The 13620-nt window shown below is 39.3% G+C and overlaps 1 protein-coding gene across 2 annotated transcripts in view; it reads left to right on the top strand.

The window, feature by feature from the left end:
* The window catches only part of sntg2 (syntrophin, gamma 2), a 52356-nt gene that overhangs the window by 26605 nt on the left and 12131 nt on the right, over positions 1 to 13620 (top strand). Inside the window, exons 11-14 of one of the 2 annotated variants that reach the window (XM_057860055.1) lie at positions 5195 to 5233; positions 5869 to 5985; positions 7110 to 7181; positions 9000 to 9179. In XM_057860055.1, coding sequence (XP_057716038.1) covers positions 5195 to 5233; positions 5869 to 5985; positions 7110 to 7181; positions 9000 to 9179 — 408 coding nt within the window. Of the gene's footprint in view, positions 1 to 5194; positions 5234 to 5868; positions 5986 to 7109; positions 7182 to 8969; positions 9180 to 13620 lie in introns of both variants that reach the window. The other variant, XM_057860053.1, reaches the window with a different exon arrangement.

A 13620-nucleotide genomic window follows, 5' to 3' on the forward strand; every position in this document is an offset into this window, starting at 1 on the left:
ATTATTTGAAAATGCAATTTTCATCCACATGTGAATGTGTTTTTTTTTTTTGTTGTCAAAAAATTGGAACGTAAAAACTACAATTTTCTGCCCCCATCTACAGCGGTATGAAAAAGTGTCCGACCCTTTTGGAATTTCTCACATTTCTGCATGAAATCACCACCAAATGTGATCTGATCTTTGTCAAAAACACAGATGTAGAAAAACAGTGTCTGCTTTAACTAAAACCCTTTAAACATTGATAGGTTTTCATACTTTAATGAGGATAGCATGCAAACAATAACAGCAGGTGGAAAAATAAGTGAGTTAACCCTCTGCCTAAGGAGATACAAAGGGCAATTGAAACCAATTTTTAACAAACAATTTAAGTCAGGTGTGTGCCCAATCACTGATAAATAGTTTAAAGCTCCCCTGCCCACTATAAAACAGACACCTAGTAAGAATTGTCTTGATAAGAAGCAGTGTCTTATGTGCATCATGGCTCGGTCAAAAAAGCTGTCTGAAGACCTGCTATCAAGGATTGTTGATTTGTATAAAGCTGGGAAAGGATACATAACCATCTTAAAAGTCTGGATGTTCATCAGTCGACAGTCAGAGAGGTTGTCTACAAATAGAGTTTGGCACTGTTGCTTCTCTCTCAAAGAGTGGCCGTCCACCAAAGATGACGCCAAGAGTTCAGCGCAGAATACTCAGAGAGGTAAAAAGGACCCTAGGGTGTCTGCTAAAGACTTACAGAAATCACTAGCACAGTCCAATATCTCTGCACACATCACCTATATGTAAAACAATGGCCAAGAAGGATGTTCATGGGAGGACTCCACGGAGGAAGCCTTAAAAAACATTGTTGCTCATTTAATGTTCACAAAAAGGCACTTGGACACTCCACAGAAGTTTTGGAAAAATATTTTGTAGACTGATGAAATTAATTAATTAATTGTTTGGGAGTAACACACAATGTCCTGTGTGGAGGAAAAATGAAATAGCTTACCAACATCAACACATCATCCCCACTGTGAAGGATGGTTGAGGGAGTTTGGGGCTGTTTTGCTTCCTCTGGGCCTGAGCAACTTGCAATCATTAATGGAAGAATGAATTCAAAGGTTTGTCGGGATGTTTTGCAGGAAAACCTGAAGCCGTCTGTCCGACAGTTGAAGCTAAAAAGAGGATGGATGCTGCAACAAGACAATGATCCAAAACACAGAAGTAAATCAACTTCAGAATGGTTTCAGAAGAGCAAAATACACGTTCTGGAGTGGCAAAGTCAAATTTAGGACTTGAACGCCATTTAGATGCTGTGGCATGACCTAAAGACAGTGATTCATGCCAGACATCCCAGGAATCTGACCAAACTACAGCAGTTTTGTAGAGAAGAATGGTCCAAGATTAGTCCTGATCGATTTGCCAGACTGATCTGCAGCTACAGGAAGCGTCTGGTTGAAGTTATTGCTGGCAAAGGTGTGTGTGTGTGTGTGGGGGGGCACAAAATATTAAATGTGATTGTTCACTTATTTTTCACCCTTCGGTCATTGTTTCTATTGTATACTCATTAAAATATGAACACCTATAAATTTTTGGGTAGTTTCAGTTAAGGAAGAAACTTTTTTCATCTATGGGATTTTGACAAAGATCAGATCACATTTGTTTGGTGATTTTATGCAGAAATGTGAGGAATTCCAAAAGGTTCCTATAATACCTCTGTATATTTTGGGTGCTTTCTAATGTTGCACTAATACCATTGTTTTTGTCAACTGATACTCTACCGATAAACTTTTTGGAAAAATATACATTATATATTTATATACATACTTCGTATATTTCTTTTGATAAATATCTGCACACTCATTTGAATGTAAAGTAATTCTATCAAGGCTTGGTCATCATCATCTACCAACTATCATCATCTTGAGAAGGCCGACAGTTGCTTGGAAACAATCTCAAAGAGTACAGAATTTCTACGACGAGTCTTATTTTCTTCCGAAGGTGAGCAGTTTCCTCGTGGTTGAATCAACAACTAATCCACAACTTGCGCGGGGTGTTTTTTGTCACTTCCACGCAATTTTTGTACCATCACATCAACCAGCGCCATACATACCCCTTATTTTTTATGTATTTTTTAAAAACAATGTTTATCAATTCTTGAACAATGCAAATCAACATACACATGCATACCCCTTACCTGATTTTTAGCCAATTAAAATTTGCATAGATCGTGCCCGTATATCTGATATGTTTTTGCTTGTAACCGCACCGACTGATGGCAATGACGAGCACTCAGTGATTTACCGTGGCAACTCAGCTCCTGTGCTGACATAATTGAGACTCTCTTATATCTAATTAATGGCTGCTAAGTAGTCATTCAACTTGTGCTCTCCTAGCTGATTTCCTCGTATTCGACTTTGATTAACACACTGATCTGACGAAGTCACATGAGAATGCAGACATACTGTACATGTTCACATACAGATTGTGCAGCTGCCATTTTATCAAACATGCAATTATGTCATGCCTGTGTCGCCTAATTGTAGCAGTTGAGCGTAACTACTAAACGGCCAATCAAGATGTAATTGTGTGGATGCTTTGGAGGAGCTGATCTTTTGTTTTACCGAACTTCTATGATGAAACAGCCAGTCGTCTCCACTCAACCCCATATGTTTTACATCTGTGTATGATGTGTATGATAAGACTGAAGTCCCTATTGTTCGGTACACACAATATTCCCATTATTTCCCATTGTGAGAGAGTATATTTCAAGGTTTTTGTGGAGGTACGTATAGGCTTTCATTTGACACCATCTTCACCATTTATTACAAATAAAATGTAGTTGTTTTCAAGAGTGTCACGTTGTGTGTATCTGTTCTGGTAGCAACGGCAATAAACAAATGCGAATTCCATTGACAACTATAGACATCAATTCATTTAATCTGAGAGGACTGGCAGGGAATGCACATCCTTCAGTGCCATTGATCGCGCTAGACGTCCAATTCATTTTGCACAGTCAAAATGAATAGAACTCACGCCGTTAATAGCTGGCAATAAGTTAGTGTTTAACTCTTTGATGCCTGAATTTACAATTAACAAATATACACAAAGCACTGGAGGAATACATTAAAAAAATAAATACAGTACATATACAAAATTCAATTGGAAAGTTACAGCTAGAAATGTGAAAATAAATATTAAAATTTAAAAACAAAATGCTTATTAATTCCTCGTTTTTTTTCATTTGTATTTTCCCCAAAATTATTTAAAAAAAAAAACAAAAAAAAACTTTTATGTATATGTATATGTATTTTATGTATATGTATATGTGAGTGTGATACACATTATATATATATAATATATATATATATATATATATATATATATATATATATATATATATATAAATATTTTCTGTGGTACCTCGACATACGATTCTTTCGACATCCGACATAAAATTTGACTTGTCATTTGTCTAGCCATTTTCTCAAAATACGACAATTTTTTACAACATCGTTGTTTTCCTTCAAGTCGGACGCACGGCAGATTTTCTTGTGAGTTGAATCATCATGGGTCCTAAGAAGGTTAGTGCAGGTGGTGAAAAAGGTGATGCTTACCATTGAAATTAAGAAGGAAATGATAGAAAAATATGAGCGTGGTATGCGTGTGAGTGAACTGGCTGGACAATATGGCCGGAATATGTCTACGATCTCGACTCTCACTCTTGGTGAGAGTCATACCCTGAAGGGTCCTGTAAGGGTCAACTGTAAGGTTCTCATGAGATGATTAGAGGGGAACGATCTGCCACCACCACCATGCAAAACACAAACCCCACATTAGAACCCGATTCGTTACATCATCATTATATTATTATTCTGATTTGTGTTCATACTTTGTTTTGCTATGTGTAATTGCTATTTGTTATTGCCCCTGCAGTATTTATTAAGGATTTAGCATAGGTTGCAATCAAATTATAATGTATTACAACACCATACCATACCATACCATCATCATCCGCTTGCTCCGAGGTCGGGTCGCAGGGACAGCAGCTTGAACAGGGAAGCCCAGACTTCCCTCTCCTCAGCCACTTCAACCACCTCCTCTGGCAGGATCCCAAGTCATTCCCAGGCCAGCCGATAGTCTCTCCAGCGTGTCCTGGGTCGTCCCTGGTGCCTCCTGCCGGCGGGACATGCCTGGAACACCTCTCCATGGAGGTGTCCAGGAGGCATCCGAACCAGATGCCCGAGCCAACTCAGCTTGCTCCTCTCTATGCGGAGCAATAGCGGGTCGACGCCGAGTCCCTCCCGGATGACCGAGCTTCTCACCTTATCTTTAAGGAAGGCCCTGACTGGTAAATCGAGAGCTTCGCCTTTCAGCTCAGCTCCTTTTTCACCACTATGGACCGGTGCAGCGTCTGCATTACTGCTGACGCTGCGCCGATCCGCCTGTCGATCTCCCGCTCCCTTCTACCCTTACTCGTGAACAAGACCCCAAGATACTTGAACTCCTCCACTTGGGGCAGGATCTTATCCCCAGAGGGCACTCCACCCTTTTCCGACTGAGGACCATGGTCTCGGATTTGAAGGTGCTGATCTTCATCCCAACCGCTTCACACTCGGCTGCAAACCATTCCAGTGAGAGTTGGAGGTCATGGCTCGATAAATCCAACAGCACCACATCATATGCAAAAAGCAGAGATGCAATACTGAGGTCACCGAACCGGACCCACTCAACAATTCGGCTTCGCCTAGAAATTCTGTCCATAAAAGTTATGAACTGAATCTGTGACAAAGGGCAGCCTTGGCGGAGTCCAACCCTCACTGGGAACGAGTTTGACTTACTGTCGACAATGCGGACCAAACTCTGACACAGGTCGTACAGGGACCGAACAGCCCTTATTATAATGGATTCTTATGGGAAAATCCCACTCGACATACAGGTATTACCATTTCGACTTAAAAACCAGGTTGTGGAACGAATTTAATTCGTATGTAGAATTACCATCGTATTGATATTCCCCTGGGGCTTTTTTAATGTATATTTGTTAAATGTTAAATTCAGGCATCCAGGGGTTAATGTGAAATCCTGTCACGTGTTTTAAAAATAATATTTTGAAGTAAAGTTTAGTATTCTAGAGTAAAATTTGTAATACTCATCCTTGTTTTGTTTATTGTTTAATACAAATTTCTAAAGTCTGCTTTTGTTTTTGTCACAGATTAAGCTGGCTAACAAGTACAGTTCTTCAGATGATCAGGTAAACGTTGAATAGTGCAAGTTTTTCACTCTAGCAGTTCACTTTGGGAATTCTATTGGTTCAATATCTATATTAAATGTAGCACTTTGACAAAACAGTGTCTTCCTCTCGTTTATAGTAAATGTGTTAATTTCCCTTTTTATTGATTTGGCGTACTGTCAAAGTGTAATGCACATCTGTTTTGAGTAAAATCAATTTAATGTTAAATTAATTGCTTTTTCCGGATATATTTATCTTGGAAAGCTGAATCAATTAATCTAATTTTATTTTACCTGTCTATATGCTTTCTTAAATAATGCCAGCTAAAGTTCGTTGCTCTCCCTGCTGTTCAGTCAATTAATGACTGCAGACGTTGCTCGTCAATGTTTATTCCTTTTTATTAATTTATTTTTTAGACATATCTCACATGATCATTAGACCTGCACTTTTAATAGATTGACAGTAACCAAGATAGAGTAAACACCCAAATAGAAAATAGCACATTATAATTACCAGTAATCATTCATTGTGATTGTAACATAGAAGTACTGGTAACGTTTGTGTAAATAATGGCCTCCCTAATAAATATCTAATCCACTGAAGTTGAGTAAAAAGAGAAATAAAAAAATAAAGATTGTTATCCTCTTCGTCTACAGATTATTCATATGGGCTGGGCTTGTGAAAGCTCAGTTGGCAGAGCTGCTTCTCAAAAAGCAACTTTCAAATTCCTGGCTCTAAGAGGACAATATTTTCATATCTTCAGGAGACCACCGGTAGGTAATCTAAATTCACAAAATTACCTTTTTTGATGAAGCCATAAGGAACGGTCAACTGAACCAATTCCTTGAATATTAAAAATCAAACTTTAAATTAGTTTATCACTAATAGACTTGTAATCCATTTTAACTGGAAGGGTGGCATCGCTCTTAACCCTCCTACTTCAAATGGACTGGATGTCTATTGCCATCAATGGCAGCCAATGAGTAAATGTGGGAAGGAGTAATATTTGTTTTGACATTCCATATGGGGATATTTGATGCCTCATTACAACGTCTTTCCTTTATGACTGAATTCAGTAGGATACTACCTATTTAGTCACATTTAAACTGTTTCAGCATTAAAAGTTAAGATGCAAAAAAAAAAAAAAAGACTTAGAGACGTGAAATGATTTTTTTAGTTCTCTTGCTAGTTTTTGGTGAGGAAATCAGAATTTTGTAATTTGGAAAGTAATGATTTGAACTTTTCAAGTCTTTTTTTTTTTTTTTTTTTTTAGAACTACTCCCTGTGCCTGCCTGTCTTGTTTCACAAGTCTAAGTTTTACAATAAAACAAGGTTGATTTGAATATTAACATTTTAATGCCAGCAATATGAAGCAATTATCAGAGAATCCCAAAATTTGCAAAATAAGGCCCTAATGAAAACTTTTCTTCAAATTTGTAAAAAGTAAAGTCAAAATAAATATGTGTAATAAGCGCTCAGATATCTATAACCCTTGCTATATCCTGTTTTTTTTTTTGTTTTTTTTTTCATGGAACCTGCAGATGCATGTGTTGCCTTGCATCCATCATTTTTTTTTCAAAAAGAAATGTCAAAACTGAATTAGTCTCAAAATCATGAAATTTTAGGTGTATAAAATGTGATACATACGGCAATATAGGGTTAAAGGTACCGGCTGTTGTTCATGAAAAAAAAAAAAAAAAAAAAAAAAATCAGGATCGTGAAGAATAAAGATTGGCTTTTTAAAAAAATGGGGACCAGCCAGAAAATCAGAATTGGTACACCCCAACTATTTTACCTATGTGATATTATAGATATTAAGTATTTTATTTTACAAAGAAAAGCTGTTTAAAAGTGCTAAAAACTTCATTTTGTCCTTCTATTTTTTTTTTTTGCTTAGCTATGTGCTGCTGAATGGGGTCAGGCAGAAACTACATATAACCTCTATGAGGTTCTTTTCAAGGTTCACAAGGTATGATGCAATGCACTCACAAAAAAACTTTTAAGTCTATCACAATAGGTTTAAGGAACGCAATTTTCTTTCATAGTTTAAAATAAGGTAACTGCTGCTCAAAAAAATTGGAGGAACACTTTTTAATGACAGTATAGCAACCTATTAGTCAAACTTCTGAGATATTGATCTGGTCAGTTAAGTAGCAGAGGGGTTGTTAATCAATTTTAGCTGTTTTGTTGTTCATGAAATCAACAACAGGTGCATCAGAGGGGCAACAACGAGATGGCCCCCAAAACAGGCATGGTTTTCCAGGTTTAGGGGTTTAGGCCACTGGTACTTTTTGCCTTCCTCATCTCTTTTGGTTGATTTTTTTTTTTTTTTTTTTTTTTTTTTTTTACTGACTGGCTTTCTACTGCTGTAGTTTTTCATTTGGCTTGGATCAACATTTCTGTTGATAGCATGGTACGGTACCTGGATTCTAACTCTTCGAGGATGGCACATCAATACATGCCATTGCAGGAAGGTTTACTGTGTCTCCAAGCACAGTTTCAAGAGCAATGACGAGATTCAAGGAAACAGGTAGTTACTCCTGGAGAGCTGGACTGGGCCTTAGAAGGTCCTTAAACCATCAGCAGGATCGGTATTTGCTCTTTTGTGCAAAGAGGAACAGGATGAGCACTTCCAGACCCCTCCAGGCCACTGGTGTGAATGTTTCTGACCAAACAATCAGAAACAGGCTCCATCTGGGTGGCCTGTGGGCCCGGCGTCCTGGGGTGGCCCTGTGGTCACTGCCCAGCACCGTAGAGCTTGATTGGCATTTGCCAAAGAGCACCAGAATTGGCAACCATGCGAGAGACATGAAAGGGTCTGGAGATGCTGTGGATAACATTATGCACCAGTTTTCAGCATGACCGGTTTGGTGGTGGGTCAGTGATGGTCTGTGGAGGCATATCTCTGGAAGGACGCACAGATCTCTACAAGTTGGATAATGCCCACCTGACTGCTATTAGGTATCAGGATGAAATCCTTGGACCCATTGTCAGAACGTATGCTGGTGCAGTGGGACCTGGGTTCCTCCTCGTCCACGGCAATGCCTGACCTCATGTAGCTTGAGTATGCAGGCTGTTCCTGGAGGATGAAGGAATTGATACCATTGACTGGCTCCCACGTTCGTCTGACCTAAACCCAATAGAACACGTCTGGGACGTTATATTTAGGTCCATCCGGTGCCGCCAGGTTGCTCGCCAGATTGTCCGGGAACTCAGTGATGTCCTGGTCCAGGTCCCCAAGGGCATCATCCGTCGTCTCATTGGGAGCATGCCCCAATGTTGTCAGGCATTTGTACAAGCACGTGATGGCCACACAAACTACTGAGGATTATTTTGAGTTGCTGCAATGAAATTTTGGCAAAATGAATTGGTCACTTTCATGTATGGAGTGTCTTTTATTCCCCCCACCCCTCTATAGAGTGATCGTTTTCTCTTCTATCAAATAATGTGGAATCATTTTGTTCCTAATACATCGCCCACTTATTATCAGGAAAGATATTCAAGATCACAGCCCCCCCCCCCCCCCCCCCCCCCGGTTGGAGCTGACATTGAAAGACACACCAACCCCAAATAATGCAAAATAAACTTGTGGAGACATACTTTTAGATGATCACAGAAATACATTCTCGTAAAATATAAAGAGGCTATTATAGTTTAGTTTTACCAGCATGCTGTTCAAGAGCTTCTTTTATGTTCTTAGTAGTGGTTTAAATCACCAAATTCACAAAATTGAAAGCTTTCAGTGTTGTTTTTCTAGCTGTGGATGACAGAGGACTGTTGGCTTCAGGCAAGGCTCTACCTCGGTCTGGAGCATTCACTTGAGCAGCAGGACAATGAGTCTCTTTGCTTCAGCATTCTCATCGGGCATGGACAGAGCCACACCTTCAGAGTAGAGCTGGCGTCTGACCTGGCTGTCTGGGAAAAGTCTTTTCAAAGAGCTGTCTTCTTGGAAGTGCAGCGAATAAGAGTGAGTGTTTGTGGCACACTGCAAAATGGATTTCAATATAAATTAACTACCTTGAATCATACTTTTTAATCAAAATATCACCTCTGCTTTTGGAAGCCTAAACTACATTGGGCACATTTAACATCTCTATTTTTTTTTTCAACCAGAATATATGATACATGGTCAATGATGGCTGTCTTAATGTAATGGTATAACTGGGTAGTTATTCTCTTCAATTAAATGGATTCCAGTCCTCTCGATTAACTTTGAATTCAAAATGAAATGAAATGAGATAAATGACTAGATGTGTGGTCTTGGGGGGGCAAATATTTTACAGTCCAGTGAGTATGCAGTAGTATAGTATTATATATATATATATATATATATATATATATATATATATATATATATTAGGGCTGTCAAAATTATGGCGTTAACGGGCAGTAATTAATTTTTTAAATTAATCACGTTAAAGTATTTCACGCATTTAACGCGAATGCCTCACTTAAACAGATTAAAATGACAGCACAGTGTCATGTCCATTTGTTACTTGTGTATTTTGGTGTTTTGTCGCCCTCTGCTGGCGCATGGGTGCGACTGATTTTATGGGTTTCAGCACCATGAGCATTGTGTAATTATTGACATCAACAATGGCGAGCTACTAGTTTATTTTTTTGTTTGAAAATTTTACAAATTTTATTAAAATGAAAACATTAAGAGGGGTTTTAGTATAAAATTTCTATAACTTGTACTAACATGTATCTTTTAAGAACTACAAGTCTTTCTATCCATGGCTTGCTTTAACAGAATGTTAATAATGTTAATGCCATCTTGTTGATTTATTGTTATAATAAACAAATACAGTGCCTTGCAAAAGTATTCGGCCCCCTTGAACCTTGCAACCTTTCGCCACATTTCAGGCTTCAAACATAAAGATATAAAATTTTATTATTTGGCAAGAATCAACAACAAGTGGGACACAATCGTGAAGTGGAACAACATTTATTGGATAATTTAAACTTTTTTAACAAAAAAAAAACTGAAAAGTGGGGCGTGCAATATTATTCAGCCCTCTTGCGTTAATACTTTGTAGCGCCACCTTTTGCTCCAATTACAGCTGCAAGTCGCTTGGGGTATGTTTCTATCAGTTTTGCACATCGAGAGACTGACATTCTTGCCCATTCTTCCTTGCAAAACAGCTCGAGCTCAGTGAGGTTGGATGGAGAGTGTTTGTGAACAGCAGTCTTCAGCTCTTTCCACAGATTCTCCATTGGATTCAGGTCTGGACTTTGACTTGGCCATTCTAACACCTGGATACATTTATTTTTGAACCATTCCATTGTAGATTTGGCTTTATGTTTTGGATCATTGTCCTGTTAGAAGATAAATCTCCGTCCCAGTCTCAGGTCTTGTGCAGATACCAACAGGTTTTCTTCCAGAATGTTCCTGTATTTGGCTGCATCCATCTTCCCGTCAATTTTAACCATCTTCCCTGTCCCTGCTGAAGAAAAGCAGGCCCAAACCATGATGGCCACATTCGGGTCGGGTCGGGCCCACAATTTAAGCATTCGCGTTCGGGTCAGGTCGGGTCGGGCCGCCATGCCGGACTAATAAATTATTTAAAAAAAAACAAACAAAAACAAAAATGGAGCGCATGCTCTCTGTATTGCGCTTTTGCTTGTGCGTGTGCACGAACGCCGTGGCGCCGGCCGCTTTTTCTTCTTGTCCTCCCGCTGCACGGCCGAGGCGCCGCCCTCTCCTGTTCCCTCTCCTTGTCAGAGAGGCGCGTCCATGTGAGAACAATATCCCACACACTCAGAAATATGTTTAACAAACTTTCCCAGCGTTATTTCGTTGTGTGAATGCTTTGATAATTCTCAAAAAAATATGTAGATTATTTAAACATTAAGAAAACTTGCGTTTTTTTCTGCCAACTCGAAGAAATGAAAATAAATTGCTGCTGCTGCGTTTTTTCCGCGTCACTCAAAAAAAAAAAAAAATAAATAAATAAATAAAATGGAGAGGCAGGCTCTCTGTATTGCGCTTTTGCTTATGCGTGTGCACGAACGCCGTGGCGCCGGCCGCTTTTTCTTCTTGTCCTCCCGCTGCACGGCCGAGGCGCCGCCCTCTTCTGTTCCCTCTCCTTGTCAGAGAGGCGCGTCCATGTGAGAACAATATCCCACACACTCAGAAATATGTTTAACAAACTTTCCCAGCGTTATTTCGTTGTGTGAATGCTTTGATAATTCTCAAAAAAATATGTAGATTATTTAAACATTAAGAAAACTTGCATTTTTTTTCTGCCAACTCGAAGAAATGAAAATAAATTGCTGCTGCTGCATTTTTTCCGCGTCACTCAAAAAAAAAAAAAAAAAAAAAAAAAAAAAAAAAAATCGAGTTTTTCGGGCTCGGGCCTACAAATCTAGTTAAGTGATCAAGCTCGGGCCGGGTCGGGCCTCAATACCAGCGGGCCGTGTCGGGTCGGGCTGGATTTTTTAGGCCCGAACTAGGCTCTAGTTCAGGGTGATGAGCTGTGTTGCTTTCACGCCAAACATATCGTTTTGCAGTGTGGCCAAAAAGTTCAATTGTGGTTTCATCTGACCAGAGCACCTTCTTCCACATGTTTGGTGTGGGTGGCTTGTGGCAAACTTTAAACGAGACTTTTTATGGATATCTTTGAGAAATGGCTTTCTTCTTGCCACTCTTCCATAAAGGCCAGATTTGTGCAGTGTACGACTGATTGTTGTCCTATGGACAGACTCTCCCACCTCAGCTGTAGATCTCTGCAGCTCATCCAGAGTGATCATGGGCCTCTTGGCTGCATCTCTGATCAGTTTTCTCCTTGTTTGAGGAGAAAGTTTGGAAGGACGGCCGGGTCTTGGTAGATTTGCAGTGGTCTGATGCTCCTTCCATTTCAATATGATGGCTTGCACAGTGCTCCTTGAGATGTTTAAAGCTTGGGAAATCTTTTTGTATCCAAATCCGGCTTTAAACTTCTCCACAACAGTATCTCGGACCTGCCTGGTGTGTTCCTTGGTTTTCATAATGCTCTCTGCACTTTAAACAGAACCCTGAGACTATCACAGAGCAGGTGCATTTATACGGAGACTTGATTACACACAGGTGGATTCTATTTATCATCATCGGTCATTTAGGACAACATTGGACCATTCAGAGATCCTCACTGAACGTCTGGAGTGAGTTTGCTGCACTGAAAGTAAAGGGGCCGAATAATATTGCACGCCCCACTTTTCAGTTTTTTATTTGTTAAAAAAGTTTAAATTATCCAATAAATGTTGTTCCACTTCACGATTGTGTCCCACTTGTTGTTGATTCTTGACAAAAAAATTAAATTTCATATCTTTATGTTTGAAGCCTGAAATGTGGCGAAAGGTTGCAAGATTCAAGGGGGCCGAATACTTTTGCAAGGCACTGTACAGGTCTTATGTACAGTATGTTGAATGTTATACATCCGTCTTGTGTCTTATCTTTCCATTCCAACAATAATTTACAGAAAAATATGGCATATTTTATAGATGTTTTGAATTGCGATTTATTACGATTAATTAATTTTTAAGCTGTGATTAACTTGATTAAAAATTGTAAGTGTTTGACAGCCCTAATAAATATATATATAACATTAGGGATGTACCGAAAGCCAAACTTCTTGGCCGAAACCGAATATTGGAAACACTTGGCTGAAAAACCGAAAGGCTAAAAAATACACATGCATAGAATGATTTCATTATTTTTCGATTAATGCCCTTTTCCTCGGCATTGGTTCTACAACCCTGGAGGCTCAAGAAATTTAGATTGAAAAATCCAGATTCTGAAAGCCCAATAGGAGGATGCGTTACAGGTGTCAAATTTTGTACCCCATTAGAAATGGCAAATTTGTGTTTGTGCGCATGCGCGTAATTTAACAAATGGCCTTGAATGCAGCAGGTCCAAAGCAAACAGCACAGGCCAACCAACCTGAATCTCAGGGTAGGATTTAATAATTACCATAATTGACTACCAACTACCACACCCGCTTTACTGTGGAGGCTGATTTCAAAGCAATTGCTTTTGAGGACCTAACAATTTTGCCTGACAATCTGTCACAGTGATAAAATGGGAGTTCACAGCCAGTAGAGGTCAGCGGAATGGTTAATTTCCATCCAAGCCATTCTTAAAACCCTCAACGGCATGCATTTAGAAGCTTATAACCCACCCCAAAATACTTGAACTCCACACAAACACGCACAGAAATGTTTCATAGCATGTTCCTCTCATGCTTGTACTTATGTCAGACTTTGCTAAGGCGATTTTCAGTAAGAAATACTTCATGTTTGTAATTCCCACTGAAGAGTCCTTTCCAATTAGTCAAGTGCTCGTGCTCAGCGTGCTCACTATGAGTCTAAGTTGGGGTGACAGCATGAGGCTGCCATGCCTTCTTTATCCCTTTCACAGCTGAAAGCTG

The sequence above is a fragment of the Corythoichthys intestinalis genome, chromosome 15 (assembly GCF_030265065.1).
Source record: "Corythoichthys intestinalis isolate RoL2023-P3 chromosome 15, ASM3026506v1, whole genome shotgun sequence".
Taxonomy (NCBI): Eukaryota; Metazoa; Chordata; class Actinopteri; order Syngnathiformes; family Syngnathidae; genus Corythoichthys; species Corythoichthys intestinalis.